General features: G+C 46.4%; 3 protein-coding genes across 6 annotated transcripts; all 3 read right to left on the bottom strand.

Moving 5' to 3' along the window:
• Nucleotides 1–1,403: 1,403 nt before the first annotated feature.
• On the bottom strand, nt 1,404–9,177 carry ccdc120a (coiled-coil domain containing 120a). Of its 2 annotated transcripts, none has more exons than XM_084479445.1 (9): nt 8,965–9,177; nt 6,838–6,919; nt 6,560–6,681; nt 5,356–5,463; nt 4,629–4,710; nt 4,236–4,320; nt 2,933–3,486; nt 2,329–2,698; nt 1,404–1,865 (listed from the first exon to the last, which is right to left on the bottom strand). In XM_084479445.1, the coding sequence occupies exons 2-9, from the start codon at nt 6,869–6,871 to the stop codon at nt 1,763–1,765; spliced, it is 1,458 nt and encodes a 485-aa protein (XP_084335571.1). In that variant the 5' UTR covers nt 6,872–6,919; nt 8,965–9,177; the 3' UTR covers nt 1,404–1,762. The 2 variants fall into 2 exon arrangements, with proteins under 2 accessions (XP_084335571.1, XP_084335572.1); XM_084479446.1 differs by having other exon boundaries at nt 4,629–4,707.
• Nucleotides 9,178–10,003: 826 nt separating this feature from the next.
• Nucleotides 10,004–16,712, bottom strand: irak1 (interleukin-1 receptor-associated kinase 1). 2 transcript variants are annotated; one of them, XM_084479434.1, is made up of 14 exons: nt 15,754–16,712; nt 14,907–15,074; nt 14,663–14,776; nt 14,493–14,587; nt 14,210–14,380; nt 14,015–14,082; nt 13,595–13,700; nt 13,364–13,485; nt 12,793–13,000; nt 12,427–12,492; nt 12,047–12,146; nt 11,835–11,920; nt 11,093–11,654; nt 10,004–10,250 (listed from the first exon to the last, which is right to left on the bottom strand). In XM_084479434.1, exons 1-14 carry the CDS (start codon nt 15,851–15,853, stop codon nt 10,189–10,191), a joined length of 2,028 nt encoding a protein of 675 aa, XP_084335560.1. In that variant the 5' UTR covers nt 15,854–16,712; the 3' UTR covers nt 10,004–10,188. The 2 variants fall into 2 exon arrangements, with proteins under 2 accessions (XP_084335560.1, XP_084335561.1); XM_084479435.1 differs by having other exon boundaries at nt 14,493–14,584; nt 15,754–16,711.
• Nucleotides 16,713–17,912: 1,200 nt separating this feature from the next.
• Nucleotides 17,913–26,745, bottom strand: mecp2 (methyl CpG binding protein 2). Of its 2 annotated transcripts, none has more exons than XM_084479432.1 (6): nt 26,633–26,745; nt 25,243–25,366; nt 24,524–24,720; nt 23,733–23,929; nt 23,244–23,380; nt 17,913–22,455 (listed from the first exon to the last, which is right to left on the bottom strand). In XM_084479432.1, exons 1-6 carry the CDS (start codon nt 26,662–26,664, stop codon nt 21,034–21,036), a joined length of 2,109 nt encoding a protein of 702 aa, XP_084335558.1. In that variant the 5' UTR covers nt 26,665–26,745; the 3' UTR covers nt 17,913–21,033. The 2 variants fall into 2 exon arrangements, with proteins under 2 accessions (XP_084335558.1, XP_084335559.1); XM_084479433.1 differs by lacking the exon at nt 26,633–26,745 and adding an exon at nt 26,315–26,574 and having other exon boundaries at nt 23,733–23,945.
• Between the last annotated feature and the right edge of the window lie 58 nt (nt 26,746–26,803).

Genomic DNA, 26,803 nt, shown 5'->3' with positions numbered 1-26,803 from the left:
GGTTAAAACAGGGCCAGGGTTCAGGTTAGAACAGGGCCAGGGTTCAGGTTAAACCAGGGTTCAGGTTAAAACAGGGCCAGGGTTCAGGTTAAAACAGGGCCAGGGTTCAGATTAAAACAGGGTTCAGGTTAAAACAGGGTCAGGGTTCAGGTTAAAACAGGGCCAGGGTTCAGGTTAAAACAGGGTTCAGGTTAAAACAGGGTCAGGGTTCAGGGTACCCTAAAATCAACATGTCAGGACGTTTCAGAACATTTTGTTCAGCATGACATGAATTCAACATTTGTTGTGACAAATAGAAGTTAGGTTGGAAGTCGGCTGGTAACCAATCAAACAGTTCCTGCTGTTAACCAATCAAACAGTTCCTGCTGTTAACCAATCAAACTGACTAAATGTCTTCTAATCAAAGCATTATTGCTGTCTCGCGTCTAGTTGTACTAAACAAGGGCATTGCTGAGTTTGTTGTCGTTAGGCTGGCAGGTTGGCACTCGAAGGTGATGAAGGTTAGATTGTTAGGAATGGCAATGCCAGGGAAAGCCCTGTGAGAATAGGTCTGAGTGACAGCCTGCCTCTGTAGGACCATGCCCAGCTAATTTCTGACCCATCAGGGTATCTCTTCCCCGATTGGTTTGGGTAATCTTTCCGGCCTGTCAATCACAGGTGCGTGAATGCGCCACTTCTCAATAGCGGAGAAACGTTGGCCCTCCTTTGAGCGGTCTCTCTTTAAAACTACAGAATCGTACCTCCAGCACCATAAAGAGTGAGCTAGCCTAGCATCCGGTGTACATCGTTTGTTAACCTAGCCTCAAGGCTAGAAGGCTAGTTAGCATATGGGCTACATTGTGATGTTCTGGTGGTTGGGTCAGGTGGTGCTGAGCAGCAGCAGAACACAGCAGGACCTCGCTGGTGATTCAACCTGAGAAACATCCTCCTCCTGAGAATAGCTGGTCAGGCTGCCTGCTCTGCTGGTGTCTCCGTTCACAACTGATTATAGGAATAGTCAGCTTACTGATGTCAAGTTAACTGACCCCAAGGACGTTTAAATAAGTGCACAGTCCGATTAAGGTTGATCGCATTTCGTTCAAATCGGAGTATCAAAGTGAAAGATCTAATTGATTGTCTGAAAGGAAATTGAAATAGATTTTGTATAAAATGTCTAAGGATAGGAATACATATACAACGTTTTGAATCGTTTTTTAGTAAGCGATGTAAACCCCAAACTGGAAAATTAGACTCCATATTTATAGGATTTAAATGAACTCCATAATTGTAATAATTAATATACAAAAAAGGTACAAAAGGGAAAGAATTAAAGTCTACTCTCATAACTTCCTGTGTACAATCGAAAATAACAAACACACAGACACCCAAACCCCCCCCCCCCAACACACACACACACACACACACACACACGCACACACACACGCACGCATGCACACACACACAATTTAGTCCTGAGAAAGCCACTCCTGTCCGATTTTTCTAACTACTTAAGATTCAGCAGCTCTTTCCCCCAGTAGGGGCAGGATTCAAACTATCTTAGGTCAAGGGTTAGGGTAGGATAGGTTTCGGGTAGGGTACATTTAGGGTAGGAGTAGAGTAGGATAGGTTTAGGGTAGGATAGGTTCAGGGTAGGATAGGTTTTGGTAGAGTTAGTATTAGTTTACGGTAGGTTAGGTTTCGGATACGGTGGCCAACGTATGGATTGTGTTGCATTTAGATTCTCAGCAGCAAAACATTTGGTGTTTGAGTCCTGATTGGCTGCTCAGACCAGGGTGCCAGGGGATCCCTGCTCTATCATTGGTTCATTCAGAGGAGGCACTTGTCTGTCAGAGAGGAAATCCTGGTAGAGAGAGCCTTCAGTGGACCTGGTAGAGAGAGGAGAGAACTCAACATTATTAACAGCTCTGTATTACCGTAGTGTGAATGAGGTGAGGATGTATGCTCTCAATAAGGATTAGAGCCCTATACTACAATGTAATAAACAACTAGAGCTCTATAAACCTGTAGAGGCTAGAGATCTATATAAAGACTAGAGCTCTTAATTACTCAACATAAAGACTAGAGCTAAACATTACTATTTGTACAGGCTAGACGCTAGAGAATTAAATTACTCTGAATAAAGTCTAAAGCTCTAAAAGAGGACTAGAGTTCTATCTGTGACTAGAGCTCTATATAATCCTACCTGGTCTAGAACTCTAAATAAGGATTAGAGCTTTATATAATCCAGTCTTGTCTAAGGACTAGAGCTCTAAATAAGGACTAGAGATCAGTCATACAGAACAACGTATACGTCATACGGAACAGGGAGATGTGAGGAGGATGTCTGACCTGCCGCTCAGCACCGGCCCGTGGAACGTGACGGAGTGCTGCATCCGTCCAGCATACAGATGCTGCCTTTCTATCGGATGCTTCTGGGGTTTATTAGTATTTCTCTGATAGGATAACCGTTGGATGATACTGTGAGCTGTTTGGGTGCCCTGAGGAGCTCCTCCTCCTCCTGCTACTGCTCCTCCTTCTCCTGCTGCTCCTCCTCCTCCTCCTCCTGCTCCTCCTCCTCCTGCTGCTCCTCCTGCTCCTCCTCCTCCTGCTGCTCCTCCTGCTCCTCCTCCTCCTCTCCTGTCCGCAGCGTTTCCCTTCCTGTCCAATAGCTTCTGCTGGGCCGAGCCGGAGGTGTTGCGTAAGTACCAGTCCCTCAGACCTGCAAACAAACAGATATATAAGGTCCTCTCACAATGGTGACATCACATCCTGTCACACTGGTGACATCACATCCTGTACTACTGGTCGGTAGCATATTAGCATTTGTTAGCATAATGTTAGTTTGTTGTTACCATGTAGTTATGATGTTCGCATAATTATTCAATTTACTTTACCTCTAGCTTGTGTGTTTCTGTATGATGCTACGCTATCTCGTGAGCTTGGTGGGGTCTACCTTCCAGAGCCAGGGCCTTGTGCAGCGTCCGGGCGGGGTCCTTCTGGGGGTCCTGCTGGGGGTCGTGTGTCGGGCGGGGCTGTGGGGGTCGGGGGGGCTGCAGGTGGGGGTGGGGGTCTGGTTGGATGGCGGCAGGGGTTTCAGGAGGCTCCGGGGAAAGGAACGGACCACAGGACTTAGTCCGGGTCACCTTGACTCTGCCTGGCTCCCCAGGGTGCCCCCGGAGCGGCGGGGGGGGAGTGGGGGTCAGACCTACGATTGGCTGCCTGGAGTGACTGTGAAGCTGTAGCTGAAGCTGCTGCTGTTTATCCCAAACATACTCCTGCAGGAGGTCTCCGTACTCTGCAGCCCGCCGTGGGGCCTGGCCCTGGCCTGACCTAGAGGGGCTGGGCCTGCTGGCCTCCTCCGCAGAGAGGCCCTCGCTGCTGCTGGCCCCGCCCACTGTATCTTTACTAGCCCCTCCCCCCAGGGGACTGCTGGCCCCACCCACTGCGTCTTTACTAGCCCCTCCCCCCAGAGGGCTGCTGGCCCCGCCCACTGGGCCCAGCTGGCCTCTGGGGGAGGGGGGGGGAAGTTGTGGTCAGGAAGAAGAGGGGAAAGATGATGAATATGAGGAAAGGTCAACATCCAAACATAGCAATTTGCTTTGGTGTCCCCCAAGGGTCAATGCTGGGTCCCCTGCTCTTTTCTAACTAGTTTTATGCTGACGGAACTTCCTCTTGGATCAAATGACTCCCATATTCGGAAGGTTAAACTTGCTTGGCTGGAATACAAAATGGACCTCCTGAAAAAACTACAGTACAACAGCACTACAATATGCTAGTACAGTATGGTACTAGTACTACAGTATGGTACTAATACTACAGTACTACAATATGCTACAACAGCATGGTACAAATACTACAGTACAACAGTGCTACAGTACTACAGTATGGTACTAATACTACAGTACTACAGTATGGTACTAGTACTGTAATACTACCGTACAGTATGGTACTACAGTATGGTACTAGTACTGTTGTACTACAGTACAGTATTGTACTACAGTAAGGAACTAGTACTACAATATGCTACTACAGTATGGAAGTACATAGTCCAGTTTGGTAATACAGTATCGGTACTACAATACTATAGTACTGTGATGCTGTACTATGGCAGTACTACAGTACAGTATTACAGAACTACAATGTTACTGTACTTTACCACTGTACTCCAGTACTACAATACTACAGTGTACTACAGAACAGTAGTACAGTATTAAAAAACATGGGATCCATGACATGATTCTGGTTATAAATCTCACCGGATGTGTGCAGTGATTGGTCCGTTTCGAGGCGGTAGGGGGAGGGGCCTCCCCAAGTCACTGATGCTGTCAACTACAGTATCATCTGGAACACACACACACACACTTTGTTTTTTATATTTATTTGTATTTATATGTATATATATATATAAAAAACGACTTAATTTATATAAACAGTGTGTATATGTATTTATACACACAATATGAACATGTATATTGTGTGTATAGTATGTGTTTATATCTAGAAACTATATATGTGTATAGTGTATATATATATATATATATATATAGTGTGTGTATAGTATGTGTACTTGTATACATACAGATGTAGAATGTAGAAGGCATGCGTTTGTGCATGCATGTGTGCATGTGTGTGTGCGTGCGTGCGTGTACCTGTGTGACAGCCCCTGTGGACCGTTCTCTTGATGAATAACGTCTTCTTCAACTTGGAACGCTGGCTGACTTCCCCCTCCTGCTGAACACAACACATGATGTCACTTCCTCTTGTACGCATGATGGCACTTCCTCTCGTACGCATGATGGCACTTCCGGTCGTACACGCTGTTAGCACCGCACTTGATACCTAAAAGAATAAACTGTTGTATGCGTCATACATTATATTTGTACGATTTGAATGCGTTGTAAGTACCATACTTGATTGTTACAAAACTGTTGGAAGCCCCATACTTATATATTATACTATACTTTACGATATTTAAAAGATTACATTTACATTTAGGGCATTTAGCAGACGCTTTGATCCAAAGCGACTTAGAATAACTACATTTGTCCGAAGAAAGATTCAAATGTTGCAGCAAGCCCGATAGTTGAACGATTTTAAAGCGTTGTAAGCATAATGCTTTTTCAGTTCAATTGTTTTTAAGGAGTCATTTGTGCGTGACTGTTCTTCCCCACACAGCTCTGACCCAACCACGCCCCTAACCGCCTATTAGCAGTGGAGGGATGCCTGGTACATACAGCACACAACCCAGCATTGAACACTTTTACATATACACCATTCGGGGTTAGATCATTCAGGGTTAGACCATCCAGTGTTAGACCATTCGGGGTTAGACAGTCAGGGCTAGACCATTCCATTGGCTTCAGGTGTTTTCCTCACCTCTGGTCTGGCAGCCATCTTGTCATGGGTTAAACCAGTGCTCCTCCTCACTACAGGGGGTTCCTCCGGCTCCAGGGGGTAGTCGCTTGGTACCTTCCCCGTTAGCTCCTGACCAATCAAAACAAGGCTGCTTCATTAGCGAGGCTGAGGAGAGCCTGAGTTTGGTCTTCACGTCTAGCTTCTCTGACTGCCTATGAGCCGGGTCACCTGTCAGCAGTAGTGTAGTGTAGTTTAGTGTGTTCTGTCAGCAGAGGTGTAGTAGACTGGGAAGCCCAGCCCATTCTGCCGGCGATTTGAGTCCGCCCTACAGAAGGGTCTGGAGAAGAGCAATACATTTCTTTCTAGTTTAGATACGTTTTTGCAGGAGCCAATCACCAAGCTGGTTTTTCCCCCTGGCGCGCTATTGGCTGGTTTAACACAATGGGAAGCGAGTCAATTTAACTCCGCTCGTTGATCAAGCCTCTTGTGCTGAAGAAAACGACAGCAGCTTCCACAGACCAACGTGCAATCTACGATTGAGCTTGGTCTGGCAATAGCCAGTTAAGAGGTGTAGTGTAGTTTAGTGTGTTCTGTCAGCAGAGATGTAGTGTAGTGTAGTTTAGTGTAGTGTGTTGTGTTCTGTTAAAGAAGCGGATCAGTCTCTCTCTCTCTCTTTCTCTCTCTCTCTTTCGTTCTCTCGTAGTGTATTGTAGTTTTGTGAATTGACGTGTTGTATTAAGTGTAGTCTAGTGTAGTGTGGTTTGGTGTGTAGTGTAGTATAGTGTGAAGTATAGTGTATTGTAGTTTTGTGTAGTGCATTGTAGTGTGTAGTGTAGTATAGTGTGTAGTCTTGTGTAGTGTAGTGTAGTTTGGTTTGTCGTTTAGTGTGTAGTGTAGTATAGTGTGTAGTCTTGTGTAGTGTAGTGTAGTTTTGTGTAGTTTGGTTTGTCGTTTAGTGTGTAGTGTAGTATAGTGTGTCGTTTTCAGTAGTGTGTAGTGTTGTGTAGTGTGTAGTGTGGTATAGTGTGTAGTCTTGTGTAGTGTAGTGTAGTTTGGTTTGTCGTTTAGTGTGTAGTGTAGTATAGTGTGTAGTCTTGTGTAGTGTAGTGTAGTTTTGTGTAGTTTGGTTTGTCGTTTAGTGTGTAGTGTAGTATAGTGTAGTCTTGTGTAGTGTAGTGTTGTGTTGTGTTGCATGTAGATTTGTGTAGTGTGGTGTGTTACACACTGCTTCCTGCAGACAGAGGCTACGCAGCTCAGCCAATCGGTTGCTGAGCACAACCTGTAGGCTCCGCCTCCTCTCCTGGAGTTCCATCATCCTCTTCCTGTTGTCCTGACAACACAGAAGGTCTACAAACACACACACACGCAAGCACGCATGCACACAAACATGCCCACATATTTGCAGTGGTATTGTATGTTATTTCTTACATATATGTGTATTTGGTTCTGACAGTTAATAATAATAATAACATATTTATTATGTTCAGTATTAGTAATTCTCACCTGGAACTGAAATGTGTCGAGTGCTGACCTCCATGGTGGTGATGTCACTTCCTGCTGCTTTCCAAAGTTTCACTCCCACATGCTGCAATACATCGATATACTTAATATACATATACACAGATATACACATCTATGAAACTTCAGAAGAAAGGTTCCATGTTCACATTGATCATGATAACATGAAGCCCTCGCGTGAGGGGAAAGTCACCAAAACCATCAGTCTAGTTTCACCAGAACCAGGAAGGAAATTACCGCCCTTCTCAGCTCTTTATAAACATGTTGAATGAAGAGGTGAGGATGAGGCTTATCTATGTCCTCCAGATCTACAACTCTCATACCAGATCTTTAGCTGTCACGCACGCACACACACACGCACACACCCGAGAGAGTGTCCAGGCAACACTGCATACCAGGCTTATAGCCTACTCTAGAGAAAGGTACAGACTCCTAGCTCTAGAGAAAGGTACAGACTCCTAGCTCTAGAGAAAGGTACAGACTCCTAACTATAGAGAAAGGTACAGACTCCTAGCTCTAGAGAAAGGTACAGACTCCTAGCTCTAGAGAAAGGTACAGACTCCTAGCTATAGAGAAAGGTACAGACTCCTAGCTCTAGAGAAAGGTACAGACTCCTAACTATAGTGAAAGGTACAGACTCCTAGCTATAGAAAAAGGTACAGACTCCTAGCTCTAGAGAAAGGTACAGACGCCTAGCTATAGAGAAAGGTACAGACTCCTAGCTCTAGTCTAGAGAAAGGTACAGACTCCTAGCTATAGTGGAAGGTACGGATCATAAGAAATGTAAAGGTTTGTTCCCATGGCGTTCTTGAGTAGAATTACGTTAACACATTGACTTTTGGACGTTTGGACATTTAAATAACTCATATTCTAATTTAAAGATGCTTTATCAGCAGGAAAGCTATTTGTAACAATGTTGCCAAGCAATAGTATAAAAATATATCCCTCTTTCTCCCTCCCATCTCTCCCTCTCTCTCCCATCTCCTCTCTTGCCCACCTCCATCGCTCCAAATGTAGGTCAACATACAGAGAGAGAGACAGTGAGAGAAAGAGAGAGAGAGAGAGAGAGAGAGAGAGAGAGACAGAGAGAGAGAGAGAGAGAGAGAGAGAGGGAGAGAGAGAGAGAGAGGGAGAGAGAGAGAGAGAGAGAGAGAGAGATAGACAGAGAGAGAGAGACAGAGAGAGAGAGAGATTACCCGCATGGCAACAATTTCTTGGTAAAATTCTCAACATGATTGGCTCAGAGCTAGCTGCAGACAGCCAATCAGCTCACAGCCCTGAGGGGGAGAGAGATGCAGTGTGTGTGTGTGTGTGTGTGTGTGTGTGTGTGTGTGTGTGTGTGTGTGTGTGTGTGTGTTAAAACAACACACGTCACATGACCAATATCCAGCAAATCAGGAGAAAACAATAAATTCATTAGCATAAATAATTATATTGTTATAAGATATAGTTGACTATATGAAAGTTAGCAGTTGCTTTTAGGAGCAGTATACATTCATACAGTAGTATACAGTATACATTCAAGTCATCTACAGTGAATTCTAATACATGTCATTAGGAATCAGGTACAGGTTAGACAGTATAGAGACAGGTCATTAAGGAGCAGGTAGGGGTTAGATAGCAAAGACACAGGTCATTAAGGAGCAGGTAGGGGTTAGACAGTAGAGAGATAGGTCATTAAGGAGCAGGTAGGGGTTAGACAGTACAGAGACAGGTCATTAAGGAGACGGTAGGGGTTAGACAGTACAGAGGCAGGTCATTAAGGAGTTCCTTATACTGAAGCAATGTTGAATACTTGATACTGATTGGTCAATAATGTTCCTCTGTCTTTGAACGCTTCTGAATCACTGCGCTCAGAATCCAACGTCTTCATTAACGCTCCAATACTATCAATATGCAATATGCTCAAATCACTTTGGAAGAATGTTTGTATTCCAGATTATTAAGCCATTAAAAACCCAATAATGCATCTTATAAACTCATCAGCCTGGGCTGCAGGAAACTTTTAGAATTCAACACACAATACCACACATCTCACTGCAGCATGGGTGTGTGTGTGTGTGTGTGTGTGTGTGTGTGTGTGTGTGTGTGTGTGTGTGTGTGTGTGTGTACCTTTGGTCTCCTCCCGCCGGTCCAAAGCTCATCACAGACCCACGTGCTCAACGTCGGGCAGAATCAATAAATCCGAGTAATCGATCATTGTTGATTAATTAATCCGTTCTTCCATCGGTGGTTCCACGCGCGGTGTCTCAGGAGCTCCACGTGGATGTGGTCTGCATCAGGCCCCCGGTATCACCGGTACTGGTACCGGTACTGCTACTGGGAGCGTCCCCGTCTCCACGAGACCCCACCGTGGCTTCCCCTGCGCCTCGCGCGCTGGGAACTGCCCGTATCGAAACAAACCAATCAACCAATCAGCGTTCGAGGAAGCAAAGGAAACGCTGCTTTGTTTCTTATTTCGTCACAAACATTCCATCTCCATCGCCTTCCTTCCGGCCAGACTCGACGCTGCTGACACGTGAAGTTCACTAACAGACTAAACGATGAGCGGGCGGTTTCCATGACAACACGCTACTCATCATGCAGCATCTAATTGCACTTGACATCATGCAGGAGTAAATTAGTGACCTCACTCATGAACAGTGACGTTTTAATCTGTTTTAAAATATGACGTTTTACAGGTGGTTAGTAATACATTTCTGCGGTTAGTCCTACCTTTCTGGATCAGGGGTGGTACCCTGGTGTTCTAGATACACTAACCATGTGTTCTAGATACTTTCAACCCCTAACCCTGTTTTCTAGATACCAATGTGTTCTAGATACTACTAACCCTGTGTTCTTGATGCTACTAACCCCTAACCCTGTTTTCGAGATACTAACACCTAACCCTGTATTCTAGATATACTAACCCTGTGTTCTAGATACTACTAACCCCTAACCCTGTGCTCTATATATACACTAACCATTTGTTCTAGATATACTAAACCCTGGCACTGTGTTCTAAATACGACTAACCCCTTACCATGTGTTCTAGATATACTTAACCCTAGCTCTGTGTTGTTGCGATGCAAACATAATGGTAACCTGATGACACTCACATGATAATAACATTATATGATAATATATGATAATAACATTATGAAGCTTTAATTCATTTGGGATTTATTTAGCATTCGGCAGTTTAATTCACATTTGAATGGACATGGTGAAAGTGAATATTTTATTATGACGACAAGATTTCACTTTTGGGGTGGTCTATTCGGTGGAAGAGAAACATTGCTTGGATGAACATGACGATGATACACAGACAAACTAACAGAACTGTCAGTCAGACGGTCAGTTCAAGAAGTCCAGCTCGTCACTTTCCTCTGGTCCACTGCACCCAGCATGCTCTTCATCTGACAACAGGAAGCAACAGAAGATCAGCCTCACACACCTTCATATACACACAGTGATTTACCGATATATCGGCTGGCTGATATTATCGGCCGATATTTGCTTTTTTTTAGATTGAGACTTGTAACATTTGTTATCATCATTATGTCATTTTTATTATGTAAATTGAGGGAGCAAAAGCAGTATCGGCTCCAAATATCAGCTAAGAAAATCGGTATCGGCGTGTCGGTCATCAGCTAAGGCTAATGAAGAAAAATCTGTATCGGCCCTAAAAAATCCATATCGGTCAATTCTTATATACAAACACACACACACACACGCCCCTACCTACATATACACGTACACACACCTACATATATATACACACACACCTAGCTACATATAAACGTACACACACCTACATATATACAAACACACACACCTACATATACACAAACACACACACACCTACCTACATATACACGTACACACACCTACCTACATATAAACGTACACACACCTACATACATATAAACGTACACACACCTACATATATACAAACACACACACCTACATATACACACACACACACCTACATATAAACATACACACACCTACATATATACAAACACACACACCTACATATATACACACACACCTACATATATACAAACACAGTAACACACACACACACACAGTTAATTCATTTTGAACACAATCTGTAAAAGGCTCAACAAAACATGGTGATCAAATTGTAAATAATGTTCAGTCTACAGTATAACTGAAGGAAAGTGTAAACATGATTAAACACCTGCTATAGCCTCCACATAGTGGAGAGACGTAATAAAGCCTCCTCATGCTCTACCTGTCTGGAGGGTCAGGAGGGAGGGAGGGAGCGAGGAGGGGAGGAAGGAGCCAGTGGAAGGTCCCTTGGTAGGGGGGAGGGGCCTCCTCTCCCGGGACAGAGCAGAACTACTGCTGGACGGGGCGCCAGTGGGGAGAGGGGGGACCCCAGACTGGGAGACCCCAGACTGGGAGACACCAGACTGGTAAAGTCCAAACTGGGAGTAATCGGGGGTTCCAGGGGGGAGACGGGGGGGGGAGAGACAGACGCTCTCATCACTCTCACAGGGCTCGGACAGGGAGCAGGAGGTAAGGGAGGAGGTGAGGGAGGTGGAGGCGAGGGAGGAGGTGGAGGAGGAGGTGAGGGAGGAGGCGAGGGTGGGGAAGGTGAGGGAGGAGGAGGAGGAGGTGAGGGAGGAGGGGGAGGAGTGTTCCAGTGTTCCCAGTTGAGCCATATCCCGGACAAGAGCACCCAGTCTGACCTCAGCCTGTGGGGGGGTGGGGGGAGGAGGGGGGAGGGGGGAGGAGGAAGGGCTATTGCTGCTCTTCAGAAGGGTGAGGAGGTCCTGGAGTTCATCAGACACCTGAGAGGAGCAGAGGGGAGGAGAGAGGAGGGATTGAGACATTCCCCTCATACATGACCCCCCCACCTCTCTCCCCACACACACACACACACACACACACACACACACACACACACACACACACACACACACACACACACACACACACACACACACACACACACACACACACACCCCTACCTCCGTCATGGCTGGTCTTTTCTTCCTGTTTTTATGCAGACATCTACAGGCCAGAGCAGAAACATCCACAGAGCCTGCGATGCCCCCTAGAGTTAATAACAGTTTATTACACCTAGAGGTAATAACAGATATTACACCTAGAGGTATTAACAGGTATTACACCTAAAGGTAATATTCCACTATGTTATATGGTTATTAAGGGGCGGGGCTACCTGGGGTGGAGGGCTGGTGGGGGAGGAGCCGGGGGTCCAGGTGGGAGGGGACGCTCTGGGACAGACCGGGACTCTCCAGCAGCTCATCCAGCAGGTCCTTCTGTGCTTGGACCAGACATGTGCTGCTCAGAAGAAACGCTGTGTGGCTGAATGTGTGAACACCACTGAGAGTCGATCAGACTGAGTAAGAGGAACTGACTGAGAGTCATTGCCCTTAATGATCTGCTCCTCAATGACCTGTCTCTGTACTGTCTCACCCCTACCTGCTACTCAATGATCTTTCTCTGAGGGGGGTCTCTCTCTCTCCGTGTGGGGGTCTCTGTGTGTGTGTGTGTGTGTGTGTGTGTGTGTGTGTGTGTGTGTGTGTGTGTGTGTCTCACCAGGTAGAGGGTTCGAGACCCCTCTGTCTCCACAGCTCTACGGCCAGTCAGCACCTCTAGCAACACCTGATGGACAGGCAGTGTATTACATAACCCGAAGGTATCAAGTATTGTAGGGTATAAGGTATAAACAGAGGGTATCATCGGTGTAGCAGGGTGTATATAAGGTGTAGCAGGATGTATATAAGGTGTAGCAGGGTGGAGGGTAAGGTGTAGCAGGGTGTATGGAAGGTGTAGCAGGATGCATATAAGGTGTAGCAGGGTGTATAGAAGGTGGAGCAGGGTGTAGGTTAAGGTGGAGCAGGGTGCAGGTTAAGGTGGAGCAGGGTGTAGGGTAAGGTGCTGTATAAAGGTGTAGTCTCTCACCACTCCGAAGCTGAAGACGTCCAGGCCGGTGGTCCGGCGTCCGTCCTGCAGGGAGTCCTGGGGCAGGTAGGCCTGGATCCCCCTCAGGACGGAGGTCCTCCCCACACTGCTGGTCCGGACCCCCGCGCCCCCACTCCGCGGGCTGAAGACCCCCAGCCCGAAGTCCCCCAGCTTAGGGACCAGATGATGGTCCAGCAGGATGTTGGAGCTGGGAGACAGGGAGATAAACAGGTAGAGACAGACAGACAGGTAGTTACACAGGGAGAGACAGACTGGTGGAGACAGAGAGACCGGCAGACAAACAGGTAGTGAGACCGCTAAAGAGACAGGCAGAGACAGAGAGACAGGTAGGTACACAGGGAGAGACAGACAGGTAGAGAGACAGGTGGAGACAGAGGGACCGGCAGGCACACAGGTAGAGAAAGACAGAGAGAGACAGTATTTTATGCCAATAAAGCCTTTTGAATCTTGAGACAGTAAGAGATGGACAGAGACAGACAGACAAGACAGGTAGGGAGAAAGACGTCTGACAGACAAGTAGAATGACAGACAGACAGACAAACAGACAGACCTCTTGACGTCTCCGTGGATGAGGGGCAGGAGAGGTGGGGGGGGGAGGTGGAGGTACTGTAGAGCTCTGGATGCTCCTGCTGCTACACCCACCCTCTGCTCCCAGGACAAAGCACCACCCACCTACACACACACACGCACACACACACATTATAAACACACACACACACACACACACACACACACACATTATAAACACACACACACACACACACACACAAACAGTCCGTACCAGCTGGCTCTGCAGAGAGCCGTTGCTCATGAACCTGGAGAGCAGACAGAAGCTATCCTCCGCCACACTGGTCCCCACCAGCTCCATCAGGTTGGGGTGTCTGTACCTGCACACAGGCACACACACGCACAGGATATCAGCACACACACACACACACACACACACACACACACACACACACACACCGGATATCAGCACACACACACACACACACACACACACCGGATATCAGCACACACACACACACACACACACACACACACCGGATATCAGCACACACACACACACACACACACACACACACACACACACACACACACACACACACACACACACACACACACACACACACACACACACACACACACACACACACACACACACACACACACAGACAGACAGACAGACAGACAGACTTACTGATAAAGTTTCTCCACCTCTGTTTTAAAACTCTCCTTCATCAGAGACCAGTCCAGCAAACTAGAGTCCTGGAAACACATGAATAAACATACAATATAATAGGACCTTAACAGCGTACTGGGCGCTCCCCATGCAGGCCTGGTAAACTGTAGTAGTATAGTACTCCAGTATTAGTATAGTATAGTAGTATAGTACCTGTCTGAGGACTTTCACAGCGTACTCGGTGCCCCCTATGCTGGCCTGGTAAACGCTCCCGAAGCCCCCCTGCCCCACCAGCCTCGAGGGGGAGAAACTATCTGTTCCCGTCTCCACCTCGTCATGTGACCAGCACATCCCTCCCGCTCCACCGCCAAACCCAGCTGGAACCTAAAGACACCATCATCATCATAACCACCATCATTGTCATCATCATCTTTACCACCATCACCATCCTCATTATCTCCATCATCATCCCCATCATCATCCACATCATCATCACCTTCATCTGGTTGGGGGGCTGTGTTCCGGACCACAGGCTGCTTGGGGGCGGTCCTGGTTTAGGCAGCATTCTGGCTCCTCCCATCACCTCACCTGCTGAGCACCAAACCCTCCTTAAAGTACTCAACCTAGTGTGTGCGTGTGCGTGTGTGTGTGTGTGTGTGTGTGTACCTCTATTTAATGCCTCAGTGGGTAGTGAGCCGGTGTCCAGGTGAGGTTTGGAGGCGGAGTGAAACTGAGAACGACAGGAATGTGGGGGGAGCCTGGAGATAGACACCGGCCTCCCTGAAAGAAGACAGGATGTAAAATCAAATGTGATCTTTAATTGAGCGTTTGTATGTGTGTATACATATACATATATACAGTATATAAATATATATATATACATACACATATAGATATATGATGAACTCACAGGTCAGAATGACGTCTCTGGCCCTAAGAAGCTGCTGTCTCTCCAATAAGCCAATCAGCTCCCCAACATAGCCATTTCTGTTTGCCCATTGGTTCAGCACATAGTCGGTCCGCCTCTCCCTCCGCTCAGCCAATCGCACGTCGGTCTGATCACTTAGAATCTCTGAGGCTTGAAAGAAAAACAATGAAATCACTTCACGAAAACAAAAAAAATGTAACTACATAAACATCACATAACGAGGACTACAATTGCACAGCACTTTAATGCGTTCAAATGAAGTTTCTCTGAAATGGTAATCAAACCCTCATCCTCATCCTCATCGTCATCCGCTTATCCGGGGTCGGGTCGCGGGGGCAGCAGCTCAAGCAGGGGGCCCCAGACTTCCCTTTCCCGGGCCACATTGACCAGCTCTGACGGGGGGATCCCGAGGCGTTCCCAGGCCAGTGTTGAGATATAATCTCTCCACCTAGTCCTGGGTCTTCCCCGGGGTCTCCTCCCCACTGGTCGTGCCTGGAACACCTCCCAAGGGAGGCGTCCAGTGGGCATCCTTACCAGATGCCCGAACCACCTCAACTGACTCCTTTCTAAGCAAAGGAGCAGCGGCTCTAATCCGAGTTCCTCCCGGATGACTGAACTTCTCACCCTATCCCTAAGGGAGAAGCCAGCCACCCTCCTGAGAAAACTCATCTCGGCCGCTTGTATCCGCGATCTCGTCCTTTCGGTAATCAAACCATGTTACCAATATTATCATACACGAATAATTCACATTGAAAAAAGAGAAAAATATAGATGACCTAATATCAAACAAAATTATAATTATATAATTATAAATTAATATCTTTCTTACCGAAGCGGACCCATTGCGTCTCCGAGAGTCCATCCATCAGACGGCAGAACTCAAACCAGACCGCGGGGGGCAGCTCGTGCAAATACTCACTGCTCGACATGTGAGCTAGTACAAATACTCACTGCTCGACATGTGAGCTAGTACAAATACTCACTGCTCGACATGTGAGCTAGTACAAATACTCACTGCTCGACATGTTAAGTAGCAACTAATACTCACTAATCTTAGTAAAAATGTTTAGTAGTGAGTATTAAAGGTTGTAGAAACTTTTTGAGATGTATTTTATCTTCTATTTAAAGTAAAGTTTCCTCTGATAAATTACTTGTGGTGATAAATAATCTGACTGTTGGATTAGTCTGAGATAAGAGTTAAACTGTTCAGACTGTTGGATTAGTCTGAGATAAGAGTTCAACTGTTCAGACTGTTGGATTAGTCTGAGATAAGAGTTACACTGTTCGGACTGTTGGAATAGTCTGAGATAAGATTTACACTGTTCAGACTGTTTGATTAGTCTTAACTGAGCTAAGAGTTAAACTGTTCAGACTGTTGGATTAGTCTGAGATAAGAGTTTAACTGTTCAGACTGTTGGATTAGTCTGAAATAAGAGTTCAATATAAAACTTAACGGATGCTATAAACACAATATATAAAGATGTATATATTGTATAATACTATATATATATGTATAAATTAGTTAGATATTATATATATTAGGAGTAAAGAGGATAACTTCTTAACTTTCTCATTACTTCTTCTTTTTACACAACGGATGAAAACACGTCCACTTCCGCTCTGGGTTTTCACAATAACACGATAACCACGAAAAATCAACAATAAAAACAAGACCACCTAGCCCTAGCCACTTTTTTTTAGTAATGTCTACCTTAAGCTATAGGAACACATATACAGCAATATATATCTGCATATGAATATCTGCATATGAATGCAGTATATGTTGGAAACAGGACAAGGCTTTGGTATCGGAACGGTTCTGGTTTCCGTTTGTAGTCTGTATAGTATTGACCAATCAGATGTGAGCGCGTTTGGTGCATGCAGGTAAACAGTCCGTGTGGAGAGCAACGACCCCGGAACCCTTGATTTATCTTTACAGAGATTAGCCGAAATATGGTCAGGGCACCTAGAAAACATCTGGATGTTCGTGTGTTCATATGTCCGACTATGGACGATGGGTTTCGGGGTCGTTGCTCTCCACACGGACCTGCCTTTACCTGCCTTTACACGTTCACACCTGATTGGTCAATATAGCGCAACAGTGGGGTTCTGGGAGTGAAAATCCTATTCATATTCTGCATAGAGGTTTTGATTAAAAGCCATTATGTCGTAACCATCCAAAGTATACTTACCTTACAAGTTTAAGTTTTGGAAAAACATATTTTATTCGCGATGTCATTTAAAGTACTACACTACCCACATTCCTAAAGTGTAACACGACGTCTTCAATTGATGGGAGTTCGCTGTTACCATGGAAACGTTTTACTGCCGGCGCGAAAGTCAAGCCGTCGGTTACTGTCTGCTACCGCTGAACTCGATCGTTGACCACAGAGCCGCCATGACGTCCCTTTGGTAGAGATTAGGACCAGTGTCCAAATGGATGTAAACCAGTACAAGTCAGGCCTCATACTGGAGTGTTTGTGAGGGCAAGCTTGAAAGAGAAGACCCACAGGATTGTGGTGAGTTGCAAGCTGGCTAATTAGGTAGCTGACATGAGTTGTACTTATGCCGTTATCATATGATATAGCAGTGCTATATAGCAATTTGGGTAGGATAAAGCCTAGGAATACATAATGTTGAATGAATAGGTAACTGAATTGACATGTATTAAAAACGAGTACTCTGGCTCGGAGCCATTCAACTACAAAACGGATGCTCCATGATAAAACACGGTTTTGCTTTAGACTTCATGAAAACATTGGACTGCAGTCTTATCGATAGTAGTATTCATGACGAATAATGACACTATAATCAATAACGACACTCATATATGATAATGACACTATAATCAATAACGACACTCATATATGATAATGACACTGTAATTAATAACGACACTCATATATGATAATGATGACACTGTAATCAGTGGAACAACAGGTGAGGATTGTTTAGAGGTGGCGTACCATTTCCTAAGAGCCAATAAAACAGGAGTCGCATCATGTGCTATAGGCTGTCCGTTACAGGCCAAACACCAAACCATGTCCAAAAGTAATTTGTGGTTAAGCTACTGTCAACTTCACAGATGAAAAAGATGGCCAATACTCAGATTAAATACAGTCAATGACAATTTTGCAAACATTTTATAAAGTGCACACTCACATAAAAGATGATGAGATGGACAAAAGCTTAACTAACCAGACCTGGATAACAAGCGTTGAAATATCTACTAAAGTGCTTCAACAGGATTCAAACATCAAGGGTTACCCGAGGAATGAGTATGCTGCTAGTAACACCCACCCACCACCCGTCCAACAGAGCCATTGCAGACGTTTAGATGCAGGCTTGAGGTGAGGTGGAAGTCCAACCAGAGGAGCGAAACAGGAGAGTTCTTCAAGTCCCGAGACCCTGACGGACTTCATGATGTTGGGCAGAAAAAACAAGTAGAATTAATCTAGAAATGAAAGGAAAGTACACACCATGCAAACACACTTCTATTTATAATGACATTCATGAAAGTAAAAAAAACTATTGCTATGTGGTTTAAATGGATAGGACGATACACTACCTGGGATAAACCGGTCAGTCTGGAGGCTGCAGCAAGTAACAGAACCTCCTTGATCCCAACTAGGAAAACAGCTAGAACTGTCTCAGAACCCTGCTAGAACTGTCTCAGACCCCAGTCCTATAGAGAAAGAGTAAGACCAGTCCTATATAGACAGAGTTAGACCAGAGTCCTATACAGACAGAGATAGTCCAATAAGACCAGAATCCTCTGAAGATCTGAATCTGGGATGCTGGGAACCAGGGCCGTATGGAATGACACTTCCATATCCAGTCTGTCAAGATGTTCTTTAATGAGGAAGTTTTTAATAGGACTTCAACAACGTTTGCATGAGCCATCATGTACTAGCTGGCCAATAAAACACAAGATGTGAACTGAAGCATATCAGACTGAGCTGGAGTATTTCAGCCATCATCCCTGTGAGACTGCCTTCTGCTGGCTACTGCACATCAGTCTGGCCTCCGGCCTCCCATAAATACTCAAATGAAAAGGACCAATCAGCGCTTAGGGGAGGCAGGTCATGACCAATCAAGGAGCGCCGCAGCCTGCCGGATTTAAAAAACAATGGCGGCCGAGGGAAAGGTAGAAGTCGACACTTTTCTTTCCGCCGAAATAGACTGAATTACGACACTAAAAGATGAACAGAAATTAGCATGTAAGGCTTTCCCAGAGGATTTGGTTTTGCTTCCAAGAGCAGAGAGGGCATGAGCATCTCTTGGTTGTCTTACGATTGGCTGTCGTTTCTTGAACAACTTAAGGCTGTGCTCATTTGTCCAAATCTATTTCTACCCAACCAAGGCAAGACTGAAATTCATTGCGAAGCGCAAACTTGAATATCGGGGTGGTCTCACAAGGCTAATGGGCCGTAGGATCCTACCCAGACAGACCAGGTCCCACTGGTACAACTGCAGAGGATACAGGTTAAATAATGTGTGTGGCTACACTGAGCTGCAGCCTGACAGATGAGACTGAGAACCGCAACAGAACGTCAAGCAGGCCTGTAACAATGTGGTGGAAATGAGGGAACTTGATTGTCTTTTTTCTTTAACATGAAGCAGAATCCGGTCAGCCCACAATCCATGCCCCAGCCTGCTCATGGTGTGCCCAACGTTAGTGCTAAAAACGAGGCCATTTTTTAGCACAGTGTTTAGCAGAGTGTTGTTTGTTCAATTGAATCGCTTATCCTGTTGCAAACAATACCATTTGCATAAAGTTAACCAAAACGTTACCTTTGTAGATTTAGATGCAATATGCTGTTGCATTGGCCAGAATTAAAATATCCTTGTGGGAACCCAGACCCAGAGATGCTGCTTTTCCATCATCAGTTGGACACACGCTGCACTATGCGGTAGTACTATGCTTTAGAGGAGCTTCAGTTTTACATGATGGAGACTTGTTCATGGTCCAATACACTACGGTGCACTATAGTACAGTAAAGGTACAGAACACTAGTACAGTACAGTGTGGTTCAGTACACTAGAGTACAGTACACTAGAGTCTAGTACACTAGAGTACAGTACAGTGTGGTAGAGTACACTAAAGTACTGTACACTACTGTATCGTACAGGTACAGAACACTAGAGTACACTACTGTATCGTAGAGTACAGGTACATTAAAGAGTACATTAAAGTCAAGGTAAGTTACAGTTGATATATCCATGCCAGTGGAAAAGCAGCATCTATGAATTTTTGGAAAAATTGCAGTTACTTCAGCTACCACAAGGGAGCAACCAAATTGACAATGAGACAAACTAAAATTAAAAGGACAAGCTCTACAAATGTCACCATCTGTAAGCGTAACACCATTTTCTTTTATTGCCGACGTCCTCAACCAAAAGTGAAATCTTTGTCTCCGAGCAGAGTCTCAGAAGCCCCAGGTGTTAGCGTTGGTTCCCCAAGCTCTATCAAACCTTTCCCAGATCCTATCAGCAGAACAAGGTACAGATGTCTTCAGCGTGTCCTAAACTATCTTCAGTTACAGCTTGACAGCTACAATAGCCAAACACGATATCGTCTGATGACATTAACCAGACACTATATCAGTTGAAGACGTGAGATTCTCTATTAATGGTGACAAACATGACGTATGGTCCATTGCATACCCTATACCCTAACCCTATTCCAAACTCAAATAAACACACACACACTCATCTTTCTGCTGAAGCTGAGTATAGAGACCAGAATCTAAACAAGCTTAAAAAAGGTACAAAAGGGGGTTATATTGTGGAAGCTAGGTGTCAGTATGCATGGTTTCTAACTAGTACCCCTTCCCAACAGCTGCCTTGTCGTTATGTACACAGTCCACATCGTCACCCTTGCCCCCCTCCGTGGTCATCTCATCTCTGTGGTGATCGCATCTCTGTGGTGATCTCGTCTCCGTGGTGATCTCATCTCCGTGGTCCTCTCATCTCCATGGTGATCCAGTTCTGTAGTTCTACAGGACCTCCAGATACAGACGGAGACAAAGCACAACCAATCCCAGTGACTGCTCAGCCTGGCCAATCAGCGGACTTGCTAACGCGTCAATCAGGGATCCTTAACCAATCAGCTGACCCGTTCACTGACAGCAGTCCGAGAGTCCACGGGCTCGCTGCTTCCTGCTGGAGGCGGGCTTGACGTCTCCCTGGTGTCCAACGTGGGCGGAGCCTCTGCTCTCCCCTCCACCCCGACACCCTCCCGCCGCCCTTCCCACCCTGAGGCCAGGCTGAGGGGGCGGGGTCGGGGGGCAGTCAGGCTGGCAGTGGGACACACCTGCTGGCTCTGTGCCTGCTGGTCACCTGGGCGCTGTGGGCGTGGCTGGGTGTGTGGTGGTAGCTGGGGGCGGGGCTGTAGCTGGGGGCGGGGCTGTGTTTGCTGAGGGATGACCTGGGGGCGGGGCTGTAGCTGGGGGCGGGGCAGAAGTTGGGGGCGGGGCTGTGTTTGTTGAGGGATAAGCTGGGGGCGGGTCTGATGAGTCTGTGGGAGAGGCGGGGGCTGTCTGGACTGAGGTTGGTGTCTGGAGTGGATTGTTTTTGATGGAGGCCGGAGAGGGGTGGGGCTTGTGGGCACTGTGGGTGTGCTCTGTATGTGCAGTGGAGGTCTAGTAGGCTGGGTCAGGGGAACAGGGTGGGGCAGAGGTGTGACCTGTGATGTGGGTGGGGTCTCAGACTGTGGTGAGGGTGGAGGTGGTTGGGGCGGCTGAGGTTTGTGTTTGGGTGGAGCAGGGCGGTGGTGGGAGGGGTGTTTGAGTGGAGTGCGATCCTTCCTCTTTTGACTATCGGTAGGGCTCTGGCGCTCCTGGGGCTGAACGGCATCCCTCACAGAAAGCTGCTCTGACCGGCCGACAGGAAGCGGCTCTGACCGGCTGACAGGAAGTTGCTCTGAACGGCCGACAGGAAGTGGCCCTGAATGGCTGACAGGAAGTGGCTCTGAACGTCCGACAGGAAGCGGCTGTGACCGGCCGACAGGAAGTGATTCTGACCGGCTGACAGGAAGTAGCTCTGTCCGGCCGACAAAAGGTGGCTGTGACCGGCCGACAGGAAGCTGCTCTGACCGGCCGACAGGAAGTGGCTCTGATCGTCCGACAGGAAGTGGTTCTGACCGGCCGACAGGAAGTGGCTCGGAGGTGCTTGGAGCAGCACCATGGCCCAGGCCGCTGGGTGTCGTCGTAGCAACAGGAGCTGCCACCTTGTCAAAGTCCTCCATGGTCTCTCTGGTTTTGCGCTTCTTGATTGGCAGAGCCGTCTCCTGGACGACGGCTCTGGACGTGCTTTCTTTGGCAGCCCTTCGCTTGGCCTCTGCAGCCAATATGGCCGCTGCAAAGCTTCCTGCTGAAGAGCCTCCGGGTCCAGTGGTTGCCACGGGTAACGCTGATGTTGACGCACTGGCTGAGGCTGGCTTCCTGCCGCGCTTCTTTGGGGCCGTCTGGGGAGGCGCCACTTCCTGTTCGGACTTCCTCTTCCTTCCCGGACGCGACTTGGTGACCACCTACAAGGAGTAGAACATCACGCCATGTCAGCCAATCAGCAGCCTCAGCATCATGTACTACGATGCTGTGGCTGTCATGTGTTTAGACGTGTGTTTGAGGTGTCTGTTTGTTTGTTGATAAGGTCGGAGTATATTTGTACTCTTCTTTAGCAGGTCATGCCCTCATTTTAGAAACCGACCAAAGCTTGCTAAAAGATTAAAAAGCGACCGCTGAAGTTTGGAATGATATTATTACGAAAGTCATAGTTTGTAATATTATATATTATGTGTTCTGTTGTCCATAGTCGTACTCACTTGATAGAATAACCAAGTTGATGAATGAGTAACCTTGTATTTTAGCTAGTATATTATTCGTGAGACTTATCTTTTAGTAAGTAAAATCAGTAAGCCCACTTTAAATGGGTAGGCTATGATGGAGACCTGATGGAGGTCATCCACCAGTCCTCTAGAGGGCAGCAGCACCATGTTCAACTGTTGAACTCAAGCCACTTCACGTATAAAGCTTCTTGAGACAGACACTTGTATGTCCATATATATCGTTATATAGTATATACATATATGTTGTTGTATATTTAAACGTTGTCTCCCCAGTTGGCCTATCAGCCTCTCTGCCTAATGGTGTTGGAGCTGTGGGGAGAGAGACCGTGAGGACTCATTTATCATGTGGGCATTAGGAAACATTCATCTGGTGGGCTTTTCCACTTCACTAGGTGTACGAAAGGCAGACAGACAGACAGACAGACAGACAGACAGGCAGGCAGACAGACAGACAGACGGGCAGGTGGTACCATTAAGGCTGAAGTACTGGTGCTGGCCGTGGAGTCGGTCTTGTCAGAAGGTCTCTTGACGAGGAGCGTCCCTGGAGTTTTCTCCACAACTCTCTTCATGGCCACGCCCTCGGTGGAGCGCCGCGCCTTGCCGCTCCCTGAAGACACAGAGAGTTCACTTCTTATAGAATACTATAGTGTACACTTCTTATAGAATGCTATAGTGTACACTTCTTATGGAGTGCTACAGTGTACACAAGGGATCGACCGATATGGATTTTTTAGGGCCGATTCACGTAAAAAACACAAATATCGATAGATCAGTTGATCATTAGAGTATCATAGAGTATTATAGTGTACACTTCTTATAGCAATATATATATATATATATACACATATACATATAGATATACATACATATATACAATATATTATGTACATGTATACATGCACACACATGCACATCTTTATAAATATATACATACACACATCTTGTCATGGGAACATTACCTTTGGGTCGTCCACGGCGACGCGGGGAGGGTTTAGCGGCCCGGGGTGTCTTGGTTGGAGGACGTTTCTCACGGCGGGACGGGCTGCCCCTCCCTGTGACGGTGAAATCGAAGTCGTTGGGGTCGCTAGTGACGTCCCCCACTCTCTGGAAGTACGCCATCAGCTCCACCTTGGAGCGGAACGCCTTGCCCTCCGAACTACACACAACACACACTAATATCACATCAATATTCACCACAAACATCACAACACACACTATTATCACATCAATATTCACCACAAACATTACAACACACACTTATATCACATCAATATTCACCACAAACATCACAACACACACTAATATCACATCAATATTCACCACAAACATCACAACTAACACTAATGTCACATCAATATTCACCACAAACACCACAACACACTAATATCACATCAATATTCACCACAAACATTCACTTCATACACAAACAAACTAAGAATTTTGTATTAAACTATAAGGTTGGAATTGTCTGTCATGAAGGAAACAGTGGCTTTAATATGTGCTAAAGGTCATGTCAGGACGAAGAGGTTAAGGGAGCGGGCTTGGATAACTGATTTAGTGGGTCACGGGTGCTGGTTTGGCATATATACATATATTTTTTATGTTTTTTGTGTTTGCTTTGGTAATAAACAAAGCGAAAAAAAAAAAAATTCTGGATCCACTGGGTACGATCATGAGGATCAGCAATGTTGAAATGGCCAAGCGATGCGACAGACACACTGCTTCTTTTAAGGGCGTGGGCGTGGCTTACTTGATGAGGTAGACGTCGTACTTTCCGGCCGAGCGGCCGGACTTCCTCTGCTTGAGTTTGCGGGTCCAGCCAGCCGGCAGAGAGGGGTCCTCATACAGCGGGCCCCGGTCCCGCATCACCGAGCGTCGCGGCCGGGGGTCTGCGGACCGGACCGCCCCGGACCTGGACTCAGATGGCCCCGCCTCCGGCTCTGACACCTGCACAACAAACCAGTCAGTCTACACAACACACACTCACTCTACACACCACAGACTCACTCTACATACCACACACTCACTCTACACAACACACACTCACTCTACACACCACACAATCAGTCTACACAACACACACTCAAGGTAGAGTTATGGTTGGACGTCGACACAACGCAAGGGGGTTTACGGACCCATTACGTTCTGTAGAGGCGACGCAGCACCAAGGGCTGTGATTGGTCCGCTAACGTAAACCTGATGCAGAACCAAAACAGGTTCACTGCGTTGAAGCGACTGCATGGTCATTGTGTTGCGTCAACGTCCAACCATAACTCTACCTTCAGTCTACCCAACACACACTCAGTGTACCAAACACACACTCAGTCTACACAACAAACCAGTCAGTGTACCCAACACACACTCAGTCTACACAACAAACCAGTCAGTGTACCCAACACACACTCAGCCTACACACCACACACCGTCTAGTCTGAGGTCAGGCTGTGTTCTCCCTTCACTTGTTCTCACCTGGGTCTGTGGCTCCGTCCCCGTCTGAGAATCACCGGCCTCTGAGCTTCCTGTCGGCAGGTCGTCATGGTGACGCTCTTTGTGGGTCCGTTTGTCAGGTTCTTCCTCAGCAGCGGAGCCCGCGCTGAAACAAAGGTATTAGAAGTATTATGGTAGGTATTATGGTATATTGTACTGCAACCAACAACCTTCAGTCAGTACCAACTTAAAGAGCCTTTTCGCTGGGGTAATGTGGCTTTCTAGCCTGATAGCTTGGCTTAAATTAAAAACTAATTTGATCCTTTGTAGTATCGTCTTTTCAGGCTAGGTATGACTTGGAGAGTGGTAAATGTTCAACACATGGTTTATTCCAACAGAGACACAAGGTAAACAAGCTTGCGTTCTGGAGGTGGTTCATGAACCATTTCCCGAACACAGGTAAGAATTCAGTTTATATTGGAAGTGGGCGGAATGGTAAATAAGCCACGCCTACAGGTTCTAATTTAGCCAGGTAAACCTTTGGTCTGTCTTGGCTTTGGCGGAAATGGAAAAGAGGTTTGTGTTTGTAGTGTTTAACTTATCTACAAACTCATAAAACCTTATATGGTGTTGTCCACTATGTGGAGAAGAAACCATTGATAACTGGTGTTAGCTTGAAACTTGTCACCAGAAGAAGCATACAGTAAAATAATTTACATCACTAACTAGCCTATTAGCTGAGGATAAGGGCTTTGTGGCAAATTACCCAGTTAGCTGGAGTTTGGGGACTATGTGGTAACTAGCCTGTTAGCTGGGGCTAGGAGGCTATATGGCTAACTGCCTTGTAAGATGGGGTTATGTGGCTTACTAGCCTGTTAGCTGTGCTTAGGAGGCTATGTGGCTAACTAACCTATTATCTGGGGTAAGGGGGCTTTATGGCTGCCTAGCCTGTTAACTGGGGTTAGGGGACATTGTGTCCCACTAACCTGCTAGCTTCGTTGGGGGACTATGTGGCTAACTAGCCTGGTGGCTGGGGTTAAGGGTGCAGGATGCGGGTAAAAGAGGGGAGGGGAACAACAACAGAGCATTTGCTCTGTGTTGACATGAGCTTAACTCCGCGCTGGGTCATGTTACACGGAGTCCCACTTCCGACGGAGTCTGGACCAACAACCCCCCACACCAACAGACACGGGGACCAGGCTGTGAGGGCGAACTGACCCACAGTTTGATAAAAACACAAGCAGGACTTCGCAGTAACTTGGTGACGTATTCCCAGTCTGCCTCAGTAGCACCGCACGGCGGGACGCGCCGGGATACATATCAACGCACTTTACTCAATTCACAAATACAAAACAGAAATGTTCACCCCCTTTAAGTGGCGCGGTGTCTTATTTAGTAATATTTTTGTATTTTGACGTAAAATGCCACTTACAGTCTCTCTTCTCCATGCTCAACGGCGGCCATTTTTATTTAAATAAATATATTAATATAAAAAAAACCAAAACATCTCCGGTACCCCGAGACCACGCCCCCTCTGCTTCAGTTCCCAACGACGTTAGATGAAAACAACGCGAGATCTATAGAACCTCAGTATCGAGAGGAG

Source organism: Micromesistius poutassou (genome assembly GCF_964030765.1).
Source record: "Micromesistius poutassou genome assembly, chromosome: 15".
Lineage (NCBI taxonomy): Eukaryota > Metazoa > Chordata > Actinopteri > Gadiformes > Gadidae > Micromesistius > Micromesistius poutassou.
The sequence above is the reverse complement of the archived record's forward strand: the minus strand, read 5'-3'. Positions and strand labels throughout refer to the sequence as shown.

Excerpts from the sequence above, each read along its gene's own strand:
- irak1 (XM_084479434.1), bottom strand. The coding sequence starts at position 15,853 with ATGTCGAGCAGTGAGTATTTGCACGAGCTGCCCCCCGCGGTCTGGTTT. Across the intron at positions 14,588-14,662 it reads CACTGAGGCATTAAATAGAG|CAGGTGAGGTGATGGGAGGA; the intron begins GTACACACACAC and ends TTTGGTGCTCAG. Across the intron at positions 13,001-13,363 it reads ATCCACGGAGACGTCAAGAG|CTCCAACATCCTGCTGGACC; the intron begins GTCTGTCTGTTT and ends CCTGTCTCCCAG.
- ccdc120a (XM_084479445.1), bottom strand. The coding sequence starts at position 6,871 with ATGGAGGTCAGCACTCGACACATTTCAGTTCCAG. Across the intron at positions 6,682-6,837 it reads TCGACACATTTCAGTTCCAG|ACCTTCTGTGTTGTCAGGAC; the intron begins GTGAGAATTACT and ends GTGTGTTTGTAG. Across the intron at positions 1,866-2,328 it reads GGGCCGGTGCTGAGCGGCAG|GTCCACTGAAGGCTCTCTCT; the intron begins GTCAGACATCCT and ends TCTCTCTACCAG.
- mecp2 (XM_084479432.1), bottom strand. The coding sequence starts at position 26,664 with ATGGCCGCCGTTGAGCATGGAGAAGAGAGACT. Across the intron at positions 25,367-26,632 it reads GAGCATGGAGAAGAGAGACT|CGCGGGCTCCGCTGCTGAGG; the intron begins GTAAGTGGCATT and ends CCTTTGTTTCAG. Across the intron at positions 22,456-23,243 it reads CCAGTACTTCAGCCTTAATG|GTGGTCACCAAGTCGCGTCC; the intron begins GTACCACCTGCC and ends TACTCCTTGTAG.